The sequence below is a fragment of the Ranitomeya imitator genome, chromosome 8 (genome assembly GCF_032444005.1).
Source record: "Ranitomeya imitator isolate aRanImi1 chromosome 8, aRanImi1.pri, whole genome shotgun sequence".
In the NCBI taxonomy this organism is placed as follows: Eukaryota; Metazoa; Chordata; class Amphibia; order Anura; family Dendrobatidae; genus Ranitomeya; species Ranitomeya imitator.
In genome coordinates this window covers 119,733,532-119,757,661 of record NC_091289.1, presented here as the reverse complement: position 1 = coordinate 119,757,661, position 24,130 = coordinate 119,733,532, and the positions used below count along the sequence as shown (strand labels likewise).

At 44.9% G+C, this 24,130-nt stretch overlaps 1 protein-coding gene across 4 annotated transcripts in view; it reads left to right on the top strand.

The window, feature by feature from the left end:
- Nucleotides 1-24,130, top strand: part of LOC138647927 (coagulation factor XIII B chain-like) — a 272,055-nt gene that overhangs the window by 162,764 nt on the left and 85,161 nt on the right. For all 4 annotated transcript variants that reach the window (XM_069737297.1, XM_069737296.1, XM_069737299.1 and 1 more), the window contains exon 2: nucleotides 23,749-23,925. In XM_069737297.1, the coding sequence (XP_069593398.1) occupies nucleotides 23,749-23,925 (177 nt within the window). The remainder of the gene's footprint in view (nucleotides 1-23,748; nucleotides 23,926-24,130) is intronic.

The following is a 24,130-nucleotide window of genomic DNA, read 5'->3' as shown; positions in this document are numbered from 1 at the left end:
ACAGGTTTTGATTATTATTTCTTTTTTGCGCGGCGACCCTCAGGACTGGGCATTTTCTCTTGCGCCAGGAGACCCTGCATTGAGTAATGTAAATGCGTTTTTCCTGGCGCTCGGATTGCTTTACGATGAGCCTAATTCAGTGGATCAGGCTGAGAAAAATTTGCTGGCTTTGTGCCAGGGTCAGGATGATATAGAAGTATATTGTCAGAAATTTAGGAAGTGGTCTGTACTCACTCTGTGGAATGAATCTGCGCTGGCAGCTTTGTTCAGAAAGGGTCTCTCTGAGGCTCTTAAGGATGTCATGGTGGGTTTTCCTATGCCTGCTGGTTTGAATGAGTCTATGTCTTTGGCCATTCAGATCGGTCGACACTTGCGCGAGCGTAAATCTGTGCACCATTTGGCGGTATTGTCTAAGATTAAACCTGAGCCCATGCAGTGCGATAGGACTATGACCAGAGTTGAACGGCAAGAACACAGACGTCTGAATGGTCTGTGTTTCTACTGTGGTGATTCCACTCATGCTATTTCTGATTGTCCTAAGCGCACTAAGCGGTTCGATAGGTCTGCCGTCATTGGTACTGTACAATCCAAATTCCTTCTGTCCATTACCTTGATATGCTCTTTGTCATCGTATTCTGTCATGGCGCTTGTGGATTCAGGCGCTGCCCTGAATCTGATGGATTTGGATTATGCTAAACGTTGTGGGTTTTTCTTGGAGCCTTTGCGGTGTCCTATTCCGTTGAGAGGAATTGATGCTACACCTTTGGCCAAGAATAAACCTCAGTACTGGACCCAGCTGACCATGTGCATGGCTCCTGCACATAAGGAAGTTATTCGCTTTCTGGTGCTACATAATCTGCATGATGTGGTCGTGTTGGGGTTGCCATGGCTGCAAACCCATAATCCAGTATTGGATTGGAACTCTATGTCGGTATCCAGCTGGGGTTGTCAGGGGGTACATGGTGATGTTCCATTTTTGTCTATTTCGTCATCCACTCCTTCTGAGGTCCCAGAGTTCTTGTCTGATTATCAGGATGTATTTGAAGAGCCCAAGTCCGATGCCATACCTCCGCATAGGGATTGTGATTGTGCTATCAATTTGATTCCTGGTAGTAAATTCCCTAAAGGTCGATTATTTAATTTATCTGTGCCTGAACACTCCGCTATGCGCAGTTATGTGAAGGAATCCCTGGAGAAGGGACATATTCGCCCATCGTCATCACCACTGGGAGCAGGGTTCTTTTTTGTAGCCAAGAAGGATGGTTCGCTGAGACCATGTATTGATTACCGCCTTCTTAATAAGATCACTGTCAAATTTCAGTATCCTTTGCCATTGTTATCTGACTTGTTTGCTCGGATTAAGGGGGCTAGTTGGTTCACTAAGATAGATCTTCGTGGTGCGTATAATCTGGTGAGAATCAGGCAAGGAGATGAATGGAAAACTGCATTTAATACGCCCGAGGGTCATTTTGAGTATCTAGTGATGCCGTTCGGACTTGCCAATGCTCCATCTGTGTTTCAGTCTTTTATGCATGACATCTTCCGTGAGTATCTGGATAAATTCCTGATTGTTTACTTGGATGACATTTTGATCTTCTCAGATGAGTGGGACTCTCATGTGAAGCAGGTCAGAATGGTTTTCCAGGTCCTGCGTGCTAATTCTTTGTTTGTGAAGGGATCAAAGTGTCTCTTCGGTGTGCAGAAAGTTTCATTTTTGGGGTTCATCTTTTCCCCTTCTACTATCGAGATGGATCCGGTTAAGGTCCAAGCCATCCAGGATTGGACTCAGCCGACATCTCTGAAAAGTCTGCAAAAATTCCTGGGCTTTGCTAATTTTTATCGTCGCTTCATCTGTAATTTTTCTAGCATTGCCAAACCATTGACCGATTTGACCAAGAAGGGTGCTGATTTGGTTAATTGGTCTTCTGCTGCTGTGGAAGCTTTTCAGGAGTTGAAGCATCGTTTTTGTTCTGCCCCTGTGTTGTGTCAACCAGATGTTTCTCTTCCGTTCCAGGTCGAGTTTGATGCTTCTGAGATTGGAGCAGGGGCGGTTTTGTCACAGAGAGGTTCTGGTTGCTCAGTGTTGAAACCATGTGCTTTCTTTTCCAGGAAGTTTTCGGCTGCTGAGCGTAATTATGATGTGGGCAACCGAGAATTGCTGGCCATGAAATGGGCATTCGAGGAATGGCGTCATTGGCTTGAAGGAGCTAAGCATCGCGTGGTGGTATTGACTGATCATAAGAACCTTACTTATCTCGAGTCTGCCCAGCGCTTGAATCCTAGACAGGCCCGTTGGTCGTTGTTTTTTGCCCGCTTCGATTTTGTGATTTCGTACCTTCCGGGCTCTAAAAATGTGAAGGCGGATGCTCTGTCTAGGAGTTTTGAGCCGACTCTCCGGGTTCATCTGAGCCGGCGAGTATCCTCAAGGAAGGAGTCATTGTGTCTGCCATCTCCCCTGATTTGAGGCGAGTGTTGCAAAAATTTCAGGCTAATAAACCTGATCGTTGTCCGGCGGAGAAACTGTTCGTCCCTGATAGGTGGACTACTAAAGTTATCTCTGAACTTCATTGCTCGGTGTTGGCTGGTCATCCTGGAATATTTGGTACCAGAGAGTTAGTGGCTAGATCCTTCTGGTGGCCATCTCTGTCACGGGATGTACGTACTTTTGTGCAGTCCTGTGGGATTTGTGCTAGGGCTAAGCCCTGCTGTTCACGTGCCAGTGGGTTGCTTTTGCCCTTGCCGGTCCCAAAGAGGCCTTGGACACATATTTCGATGGATTTCATTTCTGACCTTCCCGTTTCTCAAAAGATGTCAGTCATTTGGGTGGTCTGTGATCGCTTTTCTAAAATGGTCCATCTGGTGCCCTTGGTTAAATTGCCTTCCTCCTCTGATTTGGTGCCTTTGTTCTTCCAGCATGTGGTTCGTTTGCATGGCATTCCTGAGAATATTGTTTCTGACAGAGGTTCCCAGTTTGTTTCGAGGTTTAGGCGAGCCTTTTGTGGCAGGATGGGCATTGACCTGTCTTTTTCCTCTGCTTTCCATCCTCAGACTAATGGCCAGACCGAACGAACCAATCAGACCTTGGAGACATATCTGAGATGTTTTGTTTCTGCAGACCAGGATGATTGGGTGTCCTTTTTGCCGTTGGCTGAGTTCGCCCTTAATAATCGGGCCAGCTCGGCCACCTTGGTCTCTCCATTTTTCTGCAATTCTGGGTTCCATCCTCGTTTCTCTTCAGGACAGGTTGAGTCTTCGGACTGTCCTGGTGTGGATTCTGTGGTGGACAGGTTGCAGCAGATCTGGACTCAGGTAGTGGACAATTTGGCCTTGTCCCAGGAGAAGGCTCAACTTTTCGCTAATCGCAGACGCCGTGTGGGTCCCCGACTTCGTGTTGGGGATCTGGTTTGGTTATCTTCTCGTCATATTCCTATGAAGGTTTCCTCTCCTAAATTTAAACCTCGTTTTATTGGTCCGTATAGGATTTCTGAGATTCTCAATCCTGTGTCTTTTCGTCTGACCCTCCCAGACTCCTTTTCCATACATAATGTATTCCATAGGTCGTTGTTGAGGAGATACGTGGCACCTATGGTTCCATCTGTTGAACCTCCTGCCCCGGTTTTGGTGGAGGGGGAATTGGAGTATATTGTGGAGAAAATTTTGGATTCTCGTGTTTCTAGACGGAAACTCCAGTATCTGGTTAAATGGAAGGGTTATGCTCAGGAAGATAATTCCTGGGTTTTTGCCTCTGATGTCCATGCTCCAGATCTTGTTCGTGCCTTTCATGTGGCTCATCCTGGTCGGCCTGGGGGCTCTAGTGAGGGTTTGGTGACCCCTCCTCAAGGGGGGGTACTGTTGTGAATTCTGTGGCTGAATTCACTCCTGTGGTCACAAGTGGTACTGCAGCTTCTGAGCTTCCTCCCTCAGGTGTTCTGGTGAGCTCGTTGGCTGCTTTGTTATTTAACTCCACCTGATTCTGTCTTCCTTGCTCCTTGTCAATGTTCCAGTGTTGGACCTGAGCTTCTGGATCTTTCCTGTGGCCTGCTGCTCTGCTTAGATAAGTGTTTCTTTGCTTTTGTTGCTACTTTTTCTGTCCAGCTTGTCTATTCGTTTTTGCTGTAAGCTCTGAGACGCAAAGGGTGCACCGCCGTGCCGTTAGTTCGGCACGGTGGGTCTTTTTGCCCCCTTTGCGTGGTTTTTTGCTTTAGGGTTTTTTGTAGACTGCAAAGTTCTCTTTGCTATCCTCGCTCTATCTAGAATATCGGGCCTCACTTTGCTGAATCTATTTCATCCCTACGTTTGTCTTTTCATCTTGCTAACAGTCATTATATGTGGGGGGCTGCCTTTTCCTTTGGGGTATTTCTCTGAGGCAAGTCAGGCTTGTTTTTCTATCTTCAGGCTAGTCAGCTCCTCAGGCTGTGCCGAGTTGCATAGGTAGTGACAGGCGCAATCCACAGCTGCCTTTAGTTGTGTTTAGGATAGGTTCAGGTATTGCGGTCTACAGAGATTCCACGTCTCAGAGCTCGTTCTATTGTTTTTGGGTTATTATCAAATCACTGTATGTGCTCTGATTGCTGGCACACTGTGTCACTGGATTGCCTACATAACACCCAACTCCTTGGAAAGGGTTTTGTACCCCTTGCCAGCCTTGTGACCCTCCACGATCTTGTCTCTGATGGCCTTGGAATGCTCCTTTGTCTTTCCCATGTTGACCATGTATGAGTGCTGTTCACAAGTTTGGGGAGGGTCTTAAATAGTCAGAAACGGCTGGAAAAAGAGATAATTAATCCAAACATGTGAAGCTCATTGTTCTTTGTGCCTGAACTACTTCTTAATACTTTAGGGGAACCAAACAGAATTCTGGTGGGTTGAGGGGTTGAATAATAAATGACCCTCTGAAAAGACTTTTCACAATTTTTTAAAAAAATAAACAAAGAAATAACATTCTTTTTTGCTGCAGTGCATTTCACACTTCCAGGCTGATCTACAGTCCAAATGTCACAATGCCAAGTTAATTCCAAATGTGTAAACCTGCTAAATCTGCAGGGGGTTGAATACTACTTGTAGGCACTGTATATGCTGGAGCAGACTTTGAATAGCCTGCAAGAAGAGGTGGTGGTCCCAGAGGAAGAGGGGGAAACAGAGGAGGATGCAGAAGGGATACCATTTTATCAAAGTTCCAGACTGTCATCACACTGGCAAGTGACAAGGAAAAGTGGATTACTGTGATCAAGGGGGTTGGTGATAACATACAAACTGAAGATGAAGAGTATAATCATCCCCTCTCGGTTCTTCATGGTTAGCAGGAGGGGATGGAGGAAACAAGCAGAAGTGTTACCCAGCCACCAACACAGCATGGGCTTGGACCTCATGGAGGAGCCTGACTTATGAGTGCTTTCTTGCTGCGCTATCTGCAACATGATCCTTGTATAGTTATGGTTTGAAATAGTGCTGACTACTGAGTTGCTCTGTTAGATCCATGTTATGAGACCAAATTTTGCCAGGTGTCTCCACCCTGGAAAGGGTCCCATGAATACTGGCGTATCGAAACACTCTTTTACACAACCTAAAGAGAGGTTTTCCCCAAGACAGCAGTGAGGCACACAGTGTGTATCACAGCTTTAGACTTCCAACCTCCAGCATGTTAATTTGTCAATACCAGAACAATAGCTGCAGTGGCAGCAGTGCAAACTGCTTTTTAGGCCAGCTCATGCACCAGCATAGCAGAGTCCAAGTCTGACACGTGGTGAATGGAGAGGATGGTACAGGAGAATTGAATATGAATACCATCAGGGAGGGTTTGGACCCTTTCACATTTTGGTCTTCCAAAATGGATGAGTGGCCTGACACTGTACAAACTAGGCAATGTTGCATTTTTTAGTGTGCTGCATTAATCTCGAGTAATTGCACTCTGTGATATCTTTAATGTGGCTTCTGTGCCTACTACTACTTCACTGTATGTTTTGCTGGTTCCTCCTCCTCTCACCTTCCCCTTACTGTTGGGGTTCCTCAAGGATCAGTCCTAGGCCCCCTCCTCTTCTCGTTGTATACTGCCCCTATTGGACAAACAATCAGTAGATTTGGTTTCCAGTACCATCTCTATGCTGACGACACCCAATTATACACCTCTTCTCCTGTTGTCACGCCGACCTTTTTAGAAAACACCAGTGATTGTCTTACCGCTGTCTCTAACATCATGTCCTCCCTCTATCTGAAACTAAACCTGTCAAAAACTGAACTCCTCGTGTTCTCTCCCTCTACTAACCTACCTTTGCCTGACATTGCAATCTCCGTGTGCGGTTCCACCATTACTCCAAAGCAACATGCCCGCTGCCTTGGAGTCATCCTTGATTCTGACCTTTCATTCACCCCCCACATCCGATCACTGGCTCGCTCTTCTTACCTGCATCTCAAAAACATTTCTAGAATTCGCCCTTTTCTTACTTTTGACTCTGCAAAAACTCTTACTGTTTCACTTCTTCATTCTCGTCTGGACTATTGTAACTCTCTACTAATCGGCCTCCCTCTTACCAAACTTTCCCCGCTCCAATCTGTCCTGAATGCTGCTGCCAGGATCATATTCCTCACCAACCGTTACACCGATGCCTCTACCCTGTGCCAGTCATTACACTGGCTACCCATCCACTCCAGAATCCAGTACAAAACTACTACCCTCATCCACAAAGCACTCCATGGCTCAGCACCACCCTACATCTCCTCTCTGGTCTCAGTCTACCACCCTACCCGTGCCCTCCGCTCCGCTAATGACCTCAGGTTAGCATCCTCAATAATCAGAACCTCCCACTCCCGTCTCCAAGACTTTACACGTGCTGCGCCGATTCTTTGGAATGCAATACCTAGGTTAATACGATTAATCCCCAATCCCCACAGTTTTAAGCGTACCCTAAAAACTCATTTGTTCAGACTGGCCTACCGCCTCAATGTATTAACCTAACGATCCCTGTGTGGCCTATTTAAAAAAAAAACCTATTGCCTATTTAAAAAAAAAAGGAAAAAAAAAACAATCAGGTTCCTCGCATCATGTTCTCATTCACTTTATGCAGTTAATAGCCCTCTGTGTCTGTACTGCTACACACTTAGGCAGTTAACTGGTTCATGCAGCTTTACATGAACACCCGAGCCTTACACTATGGCCGGTCCAAATAACTAAAGCAATTGTTACCATCCACCTCTCGTGTCTCCCCTTTTCCTCATAGTTTGTAAGCTTGCGAGCAGGGCCCTCATTCCTCCTGGTATCTGTTTTGAACTGTATTTCTGTTATGCTGTAATGTCTATTGTCTGTACAAGTCCCCTCTATAATTTGTAAAGCGCTGCGGAATATGTTGGCGCTATATAAATAAAAATTATTATTATTATTATTACTACTGCTGCAGATGTTATCACAAATTTGAAGAAATGTGAACAGTCAAGATTGGTCCCCATCTTCTGGGTTGCTTTAGTAGAAGATATGTCGGTCCTTATTATACTAGTTATACTCTTGTGAAATGTATGCCACTTTGTTGGTGTCTGTCACTAATTTATAATAATCTTTCTTTTTATATAGTGCTAACATATTCCGCAGCGCTTTACAGTTTGCACACATTATCATCGCTGTCCCCAATGGGGCTCACAATCTAAATTCCCTATCAGTATGTCTTTGGAATGTGGGGGGAAACTGGAAAACCCTGGGGAAACCCACGCAAACACAGGGAGAACATACAAACTCCTTGCAGATGTTGCCCAAGGTGGGATTAAAACCCAGGACTCCAGCGCTGCAAGGCTGCAGTGTTAACCACTGAGCCACCATGCTGCCCTGGAAATGTAAACACTCTTGGTTGGGTGTCCATCTGCTGGGTTAGCTGTGGTGTAAGAGGTGTCGGTCCCTATTATACTGTTTCTACTGTGGTGAAATTGATGCCACTTTGTTGGTGTCTGCCACTAATTTTTGTAAATGTCTCTTTCATGTGTGTTGTCTGTAGTAGTGGGCATCCGAGACCAGCAGGCCTCCACCACCTTTGAGTCAACTACCCATGTAACTATCATTAGATTTTTCTGACAATAGTAGTCTACGAAACTGATATTTGTGCCACCTGAGTGTGGCTAAGCATAAAAGCAGCTTGATATGTTGAGATGTTGTATCAGGGCTCCCAACACAGCAGGCCTTCACTGATCCCTCACCCACCTCATCTTAATTTGACGTTCAATTTAAAGCTATAAATACTGGCCATAACCCTGATACCTCATGTATGGCTGAATGCTGCCGTGCCATTCAAAAATTTGCACTGTGAGTGAATTGAGGCCACTTTCCTAGTGATTGCCCCTAATTTGATGTGTTTTGTCAGCTTTTGGGACCATTTGAAGGTGTTGTGCATGTGTTTGCTTTTCCCTCCCATTGACTTCAATGTCGTTTGGCGAATATTCGATGAACAAATCGGCGAATATTGCAAATTTGTTGATCTTAATCCAATCCGAACAATGAAATGTTCGCTCATCTCTACTTTTCACACTGTGCTGTGATTCTCTCAACTAAGGGTACCGTCTCACAGTGGCACTTTTGTCGCTACGACGGTACGATCCGTGACGTTCCAGTGATATCCATACGATATCTCTGTGTCTGACACGCAGCAGCGATCAGGGACCCTGCTGAGAATCGTACGTCGTAGCAGATCGTTTGGAACTTTCTTTCGTCGCTGGATCTCCCGCTGTCATCACTGGATCGGTGTGTGTGACACCGATCCAGCGATGCATTCGCTTGTAACCAGGGTAAACATCGGGTTACTAAGCGCAGGGCCGCGCTTAGTTACCCGATGTTTATCCTGGTTACCATCGTAAATGTTAAAAACACTACATACTTACATTCCGGTGTCTGTCAGGTCCCTTGCCGTCTGCTTTCCCGCACTGACTGACTGCCGGCCGTAAAGTGAAAGTAGAGCACAGCGGTGACGTCACCGCTGTGTTGTGCTTTCACTTTACGGCCGGCAGTCAGTCAGTGCGGGAAGCAGACGGCAAGGGACAGACACCGGAATGTAAGTATGTAGTGTTTGTTTTTTTTTTACGCTGGTAACCAGGGTAAACATCGGGTTACTAAGCGCGGCCCTGCGCTTAGTAACCCGATGTTTACCCTGGTTACCCGGGGACCTCGGCATCGTTGGTCGCTGGAGAGCTGTCTGTGTGACAGCTCTCCAGCGACCACACAACGACTTACCAATGATCACGGCCAGGTCGTATCGCTGGTCGTGATCGTTGGTAAATCGTATAGTGTAACGGTACCCTAAGAAAATTGGATTGCATTATGCTGACACTCGAATCAGACTGTGATCTGAGTTTGATGTAAGCGTCATTAGCATAATCGGCCCAATTGTCTCAGATGAGAGAACCTACCATAGTGTGACCCTGCCCTTATCAACCATGCAGCAGCAAAGAAAAAATTTGTGGCACTTGCTCTAAATTATTTAGCAAATTTATATGTACATTGGCTTGCGAAAGAATATATTTCCTTGGCAATTTTCGTGTTTTTTTACCTCACAACCTGGAATTTCACAGCTTTTTTTAGGGTTTGCATCAGTTGATATAAAGAACATGCCTACAACTGTTAACATTTGGTTTTCTTTTTATTGTAAAACAAACAACAAATAGAACAAAATAACTGAAAACTTCAGCCTGCTTAACTACTGTATTTTGTGGTTTATAAGACGCACCGCATTATAAGACACACCCCAAATTTTGAGGAGAAAAATAGAAAAATAACTTTTCTTTTAATAAAATGATGGTGCTGCTTACAATCCATGCATCTTATTGCTTACCGGGGGTTGTGGCTGCTGTGAAGCGGGGTCCCAGGGTTGTTGCTGGAGGAGACAAGAATGGAGCGTTGCTACAGGCTGCAGGCTATGATGAAGGGGTGTTTAGATGTGCACCGCTGCAGGTGTTCGGTGGTGCGGGGACTCCGCTGACATTTTGTGAAAGCTCAGAGCCCCCGCACTTACATGGTTTACTATGCGGAGGACTCCGGTAAAATGGCTGCCGGGGGCAGCGCATGGGCAGAGGGAGATATTGGTGCCGAGATCTCCATCTGCACCAAGTATTCAGACCCCTTTACATTTTTCAGTCTTTGCTTCATTGCAGCCATTTGGTAAATTCAAAAAAGTTCATTTTTTTCATTAATGTACACTCTGCACCCCATCTTGACTGAAAAAAACAGAAATTTAGAAATGTTTGCAATTTAAAAAAAAAGAAAAACTAAAATATAAGTTCGTCCGTATTCAGACTCTTTTCTCAGACACTCATATTCAAGTCACATGCTGTCCATTTCCTTATGAACCTCCTTGAGATGGTTCAACTCCTTCATTGGAGTCCAGCTGTTTTAAATTAAACTGATAGGACTTAATTTGTAAAAGCACACACCTGTCTATATAAGACACAGTGCATGTCAGACCAAAAGAGAATCATGAGGTCAAAGGAACTGGCCAAGGAGCTCAGAGACAGAATTGTGGCAAGGCACACATCTGACCAAGGTTACAAAATAATTTATGCAGCACTCAAGGTTCCTAAGAGAACAGTGGCCTCCATAAACCTTAAATGGAACCTTAAATGGAAGAAGTTTGGGACCACCAGAAGTCTTCCAAGACCTGGCCGTGCAGCCAAACTGAGCAATCATAGGAGAAGAGCCATGGTGAGAGAGGTAAAGAAGAACCCCAAGATCACTGTGGTTGAGTTCCTGAGATGGAGTAGAGAGATGGGAGAAAGTTCCACAAAGTCAACAATCACTGCAGCCCTCCACCAGTCGGACGTTTATTTCAGAGTGGCCCGATGGTAGCCTCTCCTCAGTGCATATGAAAGCTTGCATAGAGTTTGCTAAAAAACACATGAAGGCCTCCCAGACTATGAGAAATAAGATTCTCTGGTCGGATGAGATGAAGATAGACCTTTTGGTGATAATTCTAAGCGGTATATGTGGAGATAACAAGGCACTGCTCATCACCTGCTCTATACAATTCCAACATTGAAACATGGTGGTGGCAGCATCATGCAATAGGGGTGTTTTTCAGCTGCAGGGACAGGACAACTGGTTGCAATTGAAGGAAACATGAATGTGGCCAAGTACAGAGATTTCCTGAATGAAAACCTCTTCCAGAGTGCTCTGGACCTCAGACATGGCTGAAGGTTCACCTTCCAACAAGACAATGACCCTAAGCACACAGCTAAAATATCAAAAGAATGGCTTCAGAACAACTCTGTGACCATTTTTGACTATCCCAGCCAGAGCCCTGACCAAAACTTAATTCAGCATTTCAGGAGACACCTGAAAATAGCTGTCCACCAACATTCGCCATCCAACCTATCGGAACTGGAAAGGATTTGCAAGGAAGAATGGTGGCTCAGTGGATAGCACTGCAGCCTTGCTGCGCTGGAGTCCTGGGTTCTAATCCCACCTTGGACAACATCTGCAAGGAGTTTGTATGTTCTCCCCGTGTTTGCGTGGTTTCCTCCGGGTACTCTGGTTTCCTCCCACATTCCAAAGATATACTGATAGGGAATTTAAATTGTGAGCCCCATCGGGGACAGTGATGATAATGTGCAAAACTGTAAAGCGCTGTAGAATATGTTAGCGCTATATAAAAATAAAGATTATTATTATCCCCAAATCCAGGTGAGAAAAACTAGTTGCATCATTTCCAAGAAGACTCATGGCTGTACTAGCTCAAAAGGGTGCTTCTACTCAATACTGAGCAAAGGGTCTGAATACTTTTCTTTTTTAATAAATTTGCAAAAATTACTACATTTCTGTTTTTTTAGTCAAGATGGGGCGCAGAGTGTTCATTAATGAGAAAAAATATAACTTTTTGAATTTACCAAATGGCTGCAATGAAACAAAGAGTGAAAAATTTAAAGGGGTCTGAATACTTTCCATACCCACTGTATATATGTGTGTGTCAATGACATCTATATATCTATCTATTCTATGTGTATATGTGGCGCCCCAGGGTCCTGGTCGTCACAGTGGCATTGCTTTCCTCACGGGGAGAGTGATATTACTCTTTGAAACAATGAAAGATCTTCTTTATCAGGTAATCACAATGCAGACAACATGTTCTCACTCCAGGCCACAAGCTTTTGATCCTATTTCTAGGTGACTCCCCTGCATATGCAGATATATTGTGGTTTGGAGGGAAGTTAGTCAGATTCTATCATAGGAGAGAGGAGAGAGCAGTTAGACATCAAGTGTCAAAAGGGCTGAAGGAGCCGTGTAGCCAGAGTCACTACAGCTCCTAAATAAAGAGACATACAGAAGGAAAGAACATCGTTCAGTGAGCGTGCAGGAGAGCGAAGCACAGGAGAGTGATATCAGGGGAGACCAGCTGCAAACGAGCTGCCTCCCTCTGAAGCGCAGATAACCGGTAGCCGGGATACCGAGGTTGTAAGGGACGCTACGAATTACAGCAGAGACCGGCAGGACAGCTGAACGTCAAGTTACCTGTCCGCCACACACACCTGAAGACACAGTAACACATAGAGCCCGGGGCGTGCTAGAGTCCCAGTAAAAAGGCTCAAGTTACCTGTCATACATGTATTGTCCTATCCTATATGGAGGACAGAGAGAAGAACTGTGAGGACCTTATCTGAAGCCATAGGCAGTAAGGGACTACAACACCACCACGCTAGAAGAAGGCTTTTAACTCCAGCTGGTAAAGGGGAACTCTAGATTCGCTTCCAAGCTGGCCAGATCCTGCCTGCCCTGTGATCCGGTGCCCTGGACTGTGGCTGCCTGAAGTCTTCAGTAAACCAGGTAAAGAGACTGCAAACCTGTGTCCTCATTCTATACTGCACCATTCACCATCTTCCATCTACACACCGGGAGCCCTGGGGATATACTTCACCTGTGGGAAGTTATACCATCTAGCTGCCATAACCTCACCCCAGAGGACCCTTAAAGCAGCGTCGGTCCCCACTGACCAAATACCACAGGTGGCGTCACGAACATAAACTATATTCAATTATCCCCTTTTACATGGGCGCCCAGGGCCACGGACCGGGTCTGCAACCGTGACATCCCCCTGTGAACACCAAACCCGTTACTGGGTACCCCACAGCCCTGGCGGGTGACTCATCTATATCTATTCTATATATTCTATTCTATCCTGTCATACTGTGATTTTACAAAACGCGGCAAATGAATTGGAATAATGAAAATTAGAATATCATCAAAAAGTTAATTTATTTCAGTTCTTCAATACAAAAAGTGAAACTCATATATTATATAGAGTCATTACTGACAGGGTGATCTACTTCAATTATTTATTTCTGTTAATGTTGATGAATATAACATACAGCCAATAAAAACCCAAAAGTCATTATCTCAGTAAATTAGAAAAATTTATAACACCAGCTTGAAAAATTGTGTATGTTCAGTAAATGCACTCAATACTTAGTTGGGCTCCTTTTGCATCAGTTACTGCATCAATGTGGCGTGGCCTGGAGGCGATCAGCCTGTGGCACTGCTGAGGTGTTATGGAAGCCCAGGTTCCTTTGATAGCAGCCTTCAGCTTGTCTGCATTGAAGGTGTCTCTCATCTTCTTCTTGACAAAATTCTCTATGGGGTTAAGGTCAGGTGAATTTGCTGGCCAATCAAGCACATTGACACTGTTGTTTTTAAACCTGTTATTAGTACTTTTGGCAGTGTGGACCGGTGCCAAGTCCTGCTGGAGAATGAATTGTCCATCTCCAAAAAACTTGTCGGCAGAGGGAAGCATGAAGTGCTGGTAGACAGCTGCGCTGACTTTGGTCTTGATAACAAAGGTCAAAAAAGGAGGGCACCATCAAATGATATCCAATATGAATAAGGGATCAACCTGACACATGTTAAAAACTGTCATAATTATTAGAAAAGAAAAGAACATGCTATATCAGAGATCACCAAGAAAAATGTATAATTCAATTCGTTATTCAAGTGTCCAAAAAAACAAGTTTAAAAACATTTAAAACCAAGATAACCCACCGACGGTGGGTACTGCCCAATGGACCCACAAGTAAGTATGGCAATCATGTATAAATTACTTCAATAAGCACTGGTCAAAGGAAAAAGATTACATTTGTTTTGGCACCTGGTAGGGAGTGTCCAAATCAAGAGCAAGTGCCAATTGTTGTGAATTCCACTCTTGGGCTCCCTCCGGTGGTTGTAAGTGGCATTTTTGTGAGTTCTGCTCTTGGGCTCCCTCTTGTGGTTTCTAGTGGTATGGCTGCTCCTTGGAGTTAGCTGTCATCAGCTGCCTCCACTTATCGTCTCTTCTGCTCGGCTATTTAAGTCTGGCTCTATCTTCAGCCAGTGCCACTTGTAAATGGTTCCTGGTTGGATTCACATCTCTTTGGAGTTCCCTGTTATCCTGACCAGTTCAGCTAAGCTAAGTTTTTGCTTGCCCTTTTCTGTCCATAGATTGTGGACTTATCCATTCTGTGCTTTCTATGTTTGTCCAGCTTATCGGTGTGAATTAATTCTGTCTTGCTGGAAGCTCTGGGAGCCAGATTTGCCCTCCACACCTTTAGTCAGGTGTGGAGATTTTTTGTAAACTCTGCGTGGATTTTTGTAGTGTTTTATACTGACCGCACAGTATTCCATCCTGTCCTATCTATTTAGTTAGACTGGCCTCCTGTGCTCATCCTGGTTTCATTCTGTGTATGTCTTTTCCCTCTCCACTCACAGTCATTATTTGTGGGGGGCTAATCTATCCTTTGGGGATTTTCTCTGAGGCAAGATAGCTTTCCTGCTTCTATCTTTAGGGGTAGTTAGCTCTTAGGCTGTGACGAGATGCCTAGGGAGAGTTAGGAGCTTTCCACGGCTACTTCTAGTGTTGTGTTGAGCTTAGGGACTGCGGTCAGTACAGTTACCACTTCCTTCGGAGCTTGTTCCATGTTGCTCCTAGACCACCGTATAATAACAGTACAAGAGGCCAAAAATGAATTAAATGCATCTCAAAAGAAGGAAAAGAAAGTTCTGAACCATTTTTTTTTCTGTGCTCTAGTTTGTCTTTTTTTTCTTTTCCTCTTGATATCTGGGTGGTTCAGGATATATGCTTTGGCATGGATGTTCAGGGTTTGTTTTCTTGTGTGGATTAACTTGCTGCAAGAGTACAGAGTATCCAGGACTATGCTGTCCAGACTCCGGCTTTAGAGCCCAGAATTCCTACTCCTGATTTGTTTTTTGGGGACAGATCCAAGTTTTTGAACTTTAAAAATAACTGCAAATTGTTTTTTGCTTTGAAACCCCGTTCTTCTGGTGATCCCATTCAGCAAGTAAAAATCATCATATCCTTGCTGCGTGGTGACCCTCAAGACTGGGCTTTTTCTCTTGAAACAGGGGATCCGGCATTATTGAATGTAGATGCATTTTTTCAAGCGCTCGGATTATTGTATGACGAACCTAATTCTGTGGATCATGCGGAAAAAACCCTGTTGGCCTTGTGTCAAGGTCAGGAAGCGGCAGAGTTATACTGCCAGAAATTTAGAAAATGGTCTGTGCTCACTAAATGGAATGAAGAGGCTCTGGCTGCTATTTTCAGAAAAGGTTTTTCTGAAACCCTTAAAGATGTTATGGTGGGCTTTCCTACGCCTGCCGGTTTGAGTGAATCTATGTCTCTAGCCATTCAGATTGATCGGCGTCTGCGCGAGTGCAAAGCTGTGCACCATATGGCAGTATCCTCTGAGCAAAGTCCTGAACCTATGCAATGTGATAGGATTTTGACTAGAATAGAACGGCAGGAATTCAGACGTCAGAATAGGCTGTGTTTTTACTGTGGTGATTTGGCTCATGTTATCTCTGATTTCCCTAAGCGTACTAAGAGAATCGCTAGGTCTGTTACCATTAGTACTATACAGCCTAAATTTCTCTTATCTGTGACCCTGATTTGCTCATTGTCGTCCTTTTCTGTCATGGCATTTGTGGATTCAGGCGCTGCCCTGAACTTAATGGACTTAGAATTCGCCAGGCGCTGTGGTTTTTCCTTGCAGCCTTTGCAGAGCCCTATTCCTTTGAGGGGCATTGATGCTGCACCCTTGGCCAAGGATAAACCTCAGTACTGGACACAGATGACTATGTACATGGCTCCTGAACATCAGGAAGATTGCCGTTTTCTGGTGTTGCATAACCTGCATGATGTTGTTGTACTGGGATTTCCATGGTTACAGGAACATAATCCTGTGCTGGATTGGAAAACTATGTCGGTGACTAGTTGGGGTTGTCGAGGAGTACATAGTGACATTCCTTTGATGTCAATTTCCTCTTCCCCCTCTTCTGAGGTCCCTGAGTTTTTGTCGGATTTCCAGGATGTATTTGATGAGCCCAAGTCCAGTTCCCTTCCTCCGCACAGGGACTGTGATTGTGCTATTAACTTGATTCCTGGTTGTAAGTTCCATAAGGGCCGACTTTTCAATCTGTCTGTGCCAGAGCATGCCGCCATGCGGAGCTATGTAAAGGAATCTTTGGAGAAAGGGCATATTTGGCCCTCTTCGTCACCATTGGGAGCAAGTTTCTTTTTTGTTGCTAAGAAGGATGGCTCCTTGAGACCCTGTATTGATTATCGTCTTCTTAATAAGATCATGGTCAAATTCCAATACCCCTTGCCTTTACTTACTGATTTGTTTGCTCAGATTAAGGGGGCTAGTTGGTTTACTAAGATTGACCTCCGAGGGGCATATAATCTTGTTCGTATTAAACAGGGTGACGAATGGAAAACTGCATTTAATACGCCCGAAGGCCATTTTGAATACCTTGTGATGCCATTTGGGCTCTCTAATGCTCCATCTGTGTTTCAGTCTTTCATGCATGATATTTTCTGCAATTATCTTGATAAATTCATGGTCGTATATTTGGATGATATTTTGATTTTTTCCGATGATTGGGAGTCTCATGTGAAGCAGGTTAGGATTGTGTTCCAGATCCTTCGTGATAATGCTTTATTTGTGAAGGGGTCTAAGTGCCTATTCGGAGTTCAGAAGGTCTCTTTTTTTGGTTTTATTTTTTCTCCCTCGTCTATAGAAATGGATCCTGTTAAGGTTCAAGTTATTTATGACTGGATCCAACCCACATCTGTGAAGGGTCTTCAAAAATTTTTGGGTTTTGCTAATTTCTATCGCCGTTTCATTGCCAACTTTTCCAGTGTGGTTAAGCCCTTTACTGATTTGACGAAGAAAGGCGCTGATGTGACGAATTGGTACTCTGAGGCTGTTGAGGCCTTTCAGGAGCTTAAACGCCGATTTACTTCTGCCCCTATGTTGCGTCAACCGGATGTTTCTCTTCCTTTTCAGGTTGAGGTCGACGCTTCTGAGATTGGGGCAGGGGCCGTTTTGTCTCAGAGGGAGTCTGATGGTTCTTTGATGAAACCGTGTGCTTTTTTTTCCAGAAAGTTTTCGCCTGCGGAACGCAATTATGATGTCGGCAATCGGGAGTTGTTGGCTATGAAGTGGGCGTTTGAGGAGTGGCGACATTGGCTTGAGGGAGCTAAACACCGTGTTGTGGTCCTAATCGGCCTGGGGGCTCTGGTGAGGGTTCGGTGACCCCTCCTCAAAGGGGGGGGGGGTACTGTTGTGAATTTCGCTCTTGGGCTCCCTCCGGTGGTTGTAAGTGGCACTTTTGTGAGTTCTGCTCTTGGGCTCCCTCTTGTGGTTTCTAGTGGTATGGCTGCTCCTTGGAGTTAGCTGTCATCAGCTGCCTCCACTTATCGTCTCTTCTGCTCGGCTATTTAAGTCTGGCTCTATCTTCAGCCAGTGCCACTTGTAAATGGTTCCTGGTTGGATTCACATCTCTTTGGAGTTCCCTGTTATCCTGACCAGTTCAGCTAAGCTAAGTTTTTGCTTGCCCTTTTCTGTCCATAGATTGTGGACTTATCCATTCTGTGCTTTCTATGTTTGTCCAGCTTATCAGTGTGAATTAATTCTGTCTTGCTGGAAGCTCTGGGAGGCAGATTTGCCCTCTACACCTTTAGTCAGCTGTGGAGATTTTTTGTAAACTCTGCGTGGATTTTTGTAGTGTTTTATACTGACCGCACAGTATTCCATCCTGTCCTATCTATTTAGTTAGACTGGCCTCCTGTGCTCATCCTGGTTTCATTCTGTGTATGTCTTTTCCCTCTCCACTCACAGTCATTATTTGTGGGGGCTAATCTATCCTTTGGGGATTTTCTCTGAGGCAAGATAGCTTTCCTGCTTCTATCTTTAGGGGTAGTTAGCTCTTAGGCTGTGACGAAATGCCTAGGGAGAGTTAGGAGCATTCCACGGCTACTTCTAGTGTTGTGTTGAGCTTAGGGACTGCGGTCAGTACAGTTACCACTTCCTTCGGAGCTCGTTCCATGTTGCTCCTAGACCTCCGTATCATAACAGCCAACCCCTTAGATGAGATATTTTTTTCACATGTAGAATTCGCCTACTCATTGCTAAGCAGGTGTTGTATGCAAAATTTTAGTGTGCACCGAGTCAAAGATATGTAGCTGCACTGTGATCTAGAAGTGCAAAAACTATCAGCACTGAAATCTCATCTCCCGAGATCTCGGTGCTGAGATCTCCATCTACGCATGCGCTGCTTTCCCAGTGGCCATTTTACTGGAGTCCACCGCACAGGAAATCATGGGACTGCCGGGGTGGGCTCCAGCAGCACTGAAGACTGCTGCAGCAGCGGAGACTGCCGCAGCAGCGGAGACTGCCGCAGCAGCATCGGGCAGCGCTGGCCACGCACCCGCAGCCCCGGAGACCCCAGCAGAGCATCGGGCAGCAGCGCTGGACACCCACAGTAAGCACCGCCGGGCACCAAAGACACCCACAGAACACTGGTTAGCAGCGCCGGACACCCGCAGCACCGCTGGACACCCCTTAATCCCTGCGGCCTGCAGCAACGGTACCAGTAAGGTACATCCGCATTATAAGATGCACCCTCATTTTCCCCCCAAATTTTGGGGAAAAAAGCGTCTTATAATCTGAAAAATATGGTATACATTTTTCTTGGTGATCTCTTATATAGCATTTTCTTTTCTTTTCTAATAATTGTAACTTTGGTCTTGATAAAACACAGTGGACCTACACCAGCAGATGGCATGGCTGCCCAAACCATCACTGATTGTGGAAACCTCACACTAGACCTCAAGCAGCTTGGATTGTGTGCGTTTCCACTCTTCCTCCAGACTCTGGGACCTTGATTTCCAAATGAAATGCAAAATTTACTTTAATCTGAAAGCAACATCTTGGACCACTGAGCAACAGTCCAGTTCTTTTTTTTCTTGGCCCAGGTAAGATGCTTCTGGCATTGTCTATTGGTCATGAGTGGCTTGATACAAGAAATGCAACACTTGTAGCCCATGTCTTGGACACATCTGTGTGTGGTGGCTCTTGCAGCAATGACTCTAGCAGCAGTCTACTCCTTGTGTATCTCCCCCAAAAATTTGAATGTCCTTTTCTTAACAATCCTTTCAAAGCTGCGGTTATCCCGGTTGCTTGTGCACCTTTTTCTACCACACTTTTTTTCTTCCACTCAACTTTCCATTAATATGATTGGATACAGCACTCTGTGAACAGCCAGCTTTTTTAGCAATGACTTTTTGTGGCTTACCCTCCTTGTGGAGTGTGTAAATGATTGCCTTCTGACATCTGTCAAGTCAGCAGTCTTCCCTATGATTGTGGAGTCTACTGAAACAGACTAAGGGACCTTCTCAAATGCTTAGGAAACTTTTGTAATTGTTTTTTGTTAATTATTCCAATTTACTGACATAATGACTTTTGGATTTTCATTAGCCATAAGCCATAATTATCAACATTAACAGAAATAAACACTTGAAATAGATCTCTTTGTTTGTAATGACTCTATATAATATACCAGTTTCACATTTTGTGTTGAAGAACTGAAATAAATTATCTTATTTTTAGGACTATAAGATGCACTGACCATAAGACGTACCTAGGTTTTAGAGGAGGAAATTAGGGAAAAAAAATTGAAGCAAAAAATCTGATGAATTCTGTACTTAATATCCCCTATCCTGGTATATATGGTTCCCTAGTACCCATCCTGATACACATGGCCCCATCAACCCTATCCTGGTATGCATGGCTCCCCTCATCCTTATCCTGGTATGCATGCCCCCCTTATCGTTACCCTTATGTGCATGGCCTCCATCATCCCTTCCCTGGTATGCATGGCTCCCTCATCCCTATCCTGGTGTGTATGGCCCCCTTATCCATATCCTGGTGTGCATTGCCCTCATCTCCATCCTGGTATGCATGGTTCCTCATCCCTAGCCTGGTATGCATGGCTCCCTTATCCCTATCCTGGTAGTAATGGTTCCCCTCATTCCTATCCTGGCAGGAATGATCGCCCTCATACCTATCCTGGTATGCAGAGCCCCATCCTTATCCTGGTATGATTTTCCCCATCCCCGTCCTGGTATGCATGGTCCCATCCTTATTCTGGTATGATTGGCCCCCACCCCATCCTGGTGTGCATGGCCCCATTAGAAAACATAAAAAAAAACCATCACACTTATATTCCCGGGGCTCCCTCGCAGCATCCTGTTCCAATGCCAGCAGCTGCTTAATGCTTGCAAGCAGTGCATGGCAGGGACGTCATGGGCTGCTTGCAAGCCAAAGGGCAACTGCCGGAATACTCAATGCTCTGCATGCCAGGACCGTGTGCGCACAAAGCAGTGAGTATTCAATGCTCTATAGAGATCACAATTTCAGGTGGAGCCTTCCTGCTGCTGCTGGTGGTCATATGTGCCGATACTTAATAGAAATGAATATTCATGGAATGGGATGAATATTCATTTCTCTTAAGTATCGGCACAAGTGATCTCCGGCAGCAGCACAAAGGCTTTGGCTGACACTATGCTCACTAGAGAGCAATGAATACTCACTACTTTGTACATACATGACCCTGGCATTGGGAGCATTGATTATTCTGGAAGCTGCCCTTCAGCTCGTGAGCAGCGCATGACGTTCATGCCATGCGCCACTTTCAAGCATTAAGCAGCTGCTGGCATCGGAGCAGGAAGCTGTGCCGTGAAGTGTGATGGTTTGTTTTTTTAATGTTTTCTATTGGGAACATGCATAGCAGGATGGAGGTGGGGGCCAGTCATACCAGGATAAGGAAAGAATGGGACCATGCATACCAGGACCGGGATGGGGCCCATCATACCTGTATGTCATTAAAGAGAAATGAATATTCATTGCCCTCCACACTCTTCTCTTTATTTCTCTTTAGCAGGGGCACAGGAGTTAGACGCAGCAGCTGGCTCCTGTCCCTGAAGCCTGCTGCTCTCTCACCTCCCTACCTTCCCACCACAGCCGGTACATCCGGACTATAAGACAACCCCCCATTTTCCTCCACATTTTTGGAGGAAAAAAGTACATCTTATAGTCTGAAAAATACAGTAACTTACTGATGATATTCTAATTTTGCGAGAAGCACCTGCATATGTTTTGAAGAATATTTCCTTTGAAAATAATCTGTAAATGACATAGAGAATTGCTGTATGTAAAAGCTCATGTTAAAATCGCATTGCAATCGGATAGCAATCACACTGCATTCGGATGTAAAACGGATGCAAAGTATGAAAAATCGGACTGTACTCGCATGACAGTTGCATGACACTTGTGAGATTCTCGGCAGTGAGAATCAGACCAATTTTTTTATATGCTTAGTGTGACTAGGCCTATTCCTTAGCCTCCATTTGCTCTCACAAGTAAATTTATGGTGAAACAGAATTATATAAGGGTGCTTTCACATTGTGCTTAGCCATCAGTTCTGTGGCCCCATCAGGGCTTATGTCCAAACACCTCACTTCAAAATGAGATTTGGTCATATGCAAACGTGAGCTCTGTTATCTATTGAAAAAGTTCAAATGTTCTCAAATGAAACTTATTCAAAAAGGTGTAAGAAATGAGGTTTCTCTGGGATCTACCATAGAGGAAGATGAGCTGGATAGCAAGTAAGGTTTATCATTATTTTTTAATGGTAATGGAGTGCCCTATCAGGGCAGTGGGGTACTTGGTACCGGGTCATGCGGTTCACAAAGGGGATGTCACGGTGGCTGACCCGGTCCGTGGCCCTGGGACGTCCGTATAAAAGGGAAAGGTCTTTAAAGGGATAAAGTTTATGTTCGTGACCTCACCTGTGGTATTCGGTCAGGGTGACCGACGCTGCTTAAAGGGGTCCGCTGGGGTGATGTTATAGCAGCTAGATGGTATACCTTCCCACAGGTGAAATGTATCCCCAGGGCTTCCCAGTGTCTAGATGGTAGAATGGTGAGAGGTGCAGAGAAGAACGAGAACACAGGGTTGCAGTCTCCTTACCTATACTGAAGACTTCAGCATCCACAGTCCAGAGCACCAGACGACGGGGCAGGCAGGGTCCGGCCGGTTTGGAGGCAAGTACAGAGTCCCCTTGTCCATGTGGAGCATATAAGCCTTTCCTCTAGCACCATGGTGGTGTAGTTCCTTACTGCTAAGCTTCTCATAAGGTCCTCAGAGATGTTATCTCTCTCTGTCCCTCGGATTGAATAGGACATACCTGTATGACTGGTAACTTGAGGCGGTTTATAGGGACTCTAGCATGTCCTAGCCTCTAAGGTTGTCACTCTGCCTCCTGGGTGTAAGGTTGGACAGGTAACATAGAGTTCAGCTGTCCTGCCAGTCTCTGATGTAAGTCATAGAGGTCCTTACAACCTCTGTGTTCTGGCTACCGGTCTCTGCGCCTCAGAAGGAGGCAGCCTGCTTGGGACTGGTACCCTTCTGATATCCTCTCCTGTGCTTCCTCTCCTGCATGCTCGCTGCAAACAATTCGGCCTTCAATGTCTCTTTCTGGGAGCTTCAGCTCTGTGGGCATGCACAGCTCCGTGAACCCTCTCCTCTGTCCTCTGACAGGAATTCGCTCCTGCCAGGTACAGCTTCCCTGAAGGACTGACTGACTTTCCCTACAGACTACCAGTTATATATATATGGGGAGTCAACTAGTAAATAGGATCAGAAGCTCCCCCTGTTGGCCTGGAGTGTGAAGTTTTGCATGTTTGTGGTACCTGGATGCAGTTATCCTTCCTTGCCTCCAAACATAGCATCACTCTCCTCTGCGATGACCAGGACCCTGGGGCGCCGCAGTAACAAGTCTACTCATTTCTGGGACGACCTGTCCCCTTCATCAGCTTTACCTGATGAAAGGGACTAATCGTCCCAGAAGCACATAGTCTTGTTGCCATTAAAAAATAATAAAAAATCTTACCATCTGGCTCATCATCCTCTATGGTAGAGCCCAGAGAAACCGCATTTCTTACAAGTTTTTGGATTATCCTTTGGTTCCTTGTCTTGCAATTGGGACAGGCGGTCCATTCATTAGTCTTGTGTGTTTCCAGTCCAAATTCCATCCCGCTGGGGTTTCTGCACCTCCAGTTTGATTCACATACTGAGCACCTCTGTTTGTTTTCTGTCTCAAAAGAAACTTATCAGAGATCTGATTGCTGCAGGTCTGTTAGCAGTCCAGGCATCACATCTGCTGCTGCTCATCCAAGAGTGGCTTACGTTCTTGCTTATTTTCAGAATATTAAGCCATACTTATGATGTTCATGTAACCTGACGGTGCATACGGACAAGGATTTTTCTTCATAAATCATTTCCTTTTATATATATTCAAATTTTTGAATGAAATAAATATATTGACATATTTTTAAGATAAGGTTTAGATGGAGTTATATTTATTTCACATAAGAATTAATTCCATTGCATTATTCACAGATATTTGTAAAGCGCCAGTTCTGAAGAATGGAAGCTATGAGTCAGAAAAAGATTTATTTCAAGTTGGAGAATGGCTGCAATATCATTGTGATAAAGGCTACATGACTGCACAGAGGAATATTGTGGAAAAAGTACAATGTCTTTCTACCGGATGGTCAACTGTACCTCAGTGTTCTGGTACTCTGCACAAAGCAATTAATAGAGATAATATTTACCATTGTGAATTTTCTACTGAATCTCTGCAATTGTCCTTGTTGTAGTGTTAGCTGTCTATGCATCATGTCTTTGGAGAAAAAATCTAAATGACAAGTTGCCCCAATGTGCAGAAAGTTTGTCTCCCTTCAAAGGCACGGCAGTATAGCTCAGTGCTGAATGATTATTT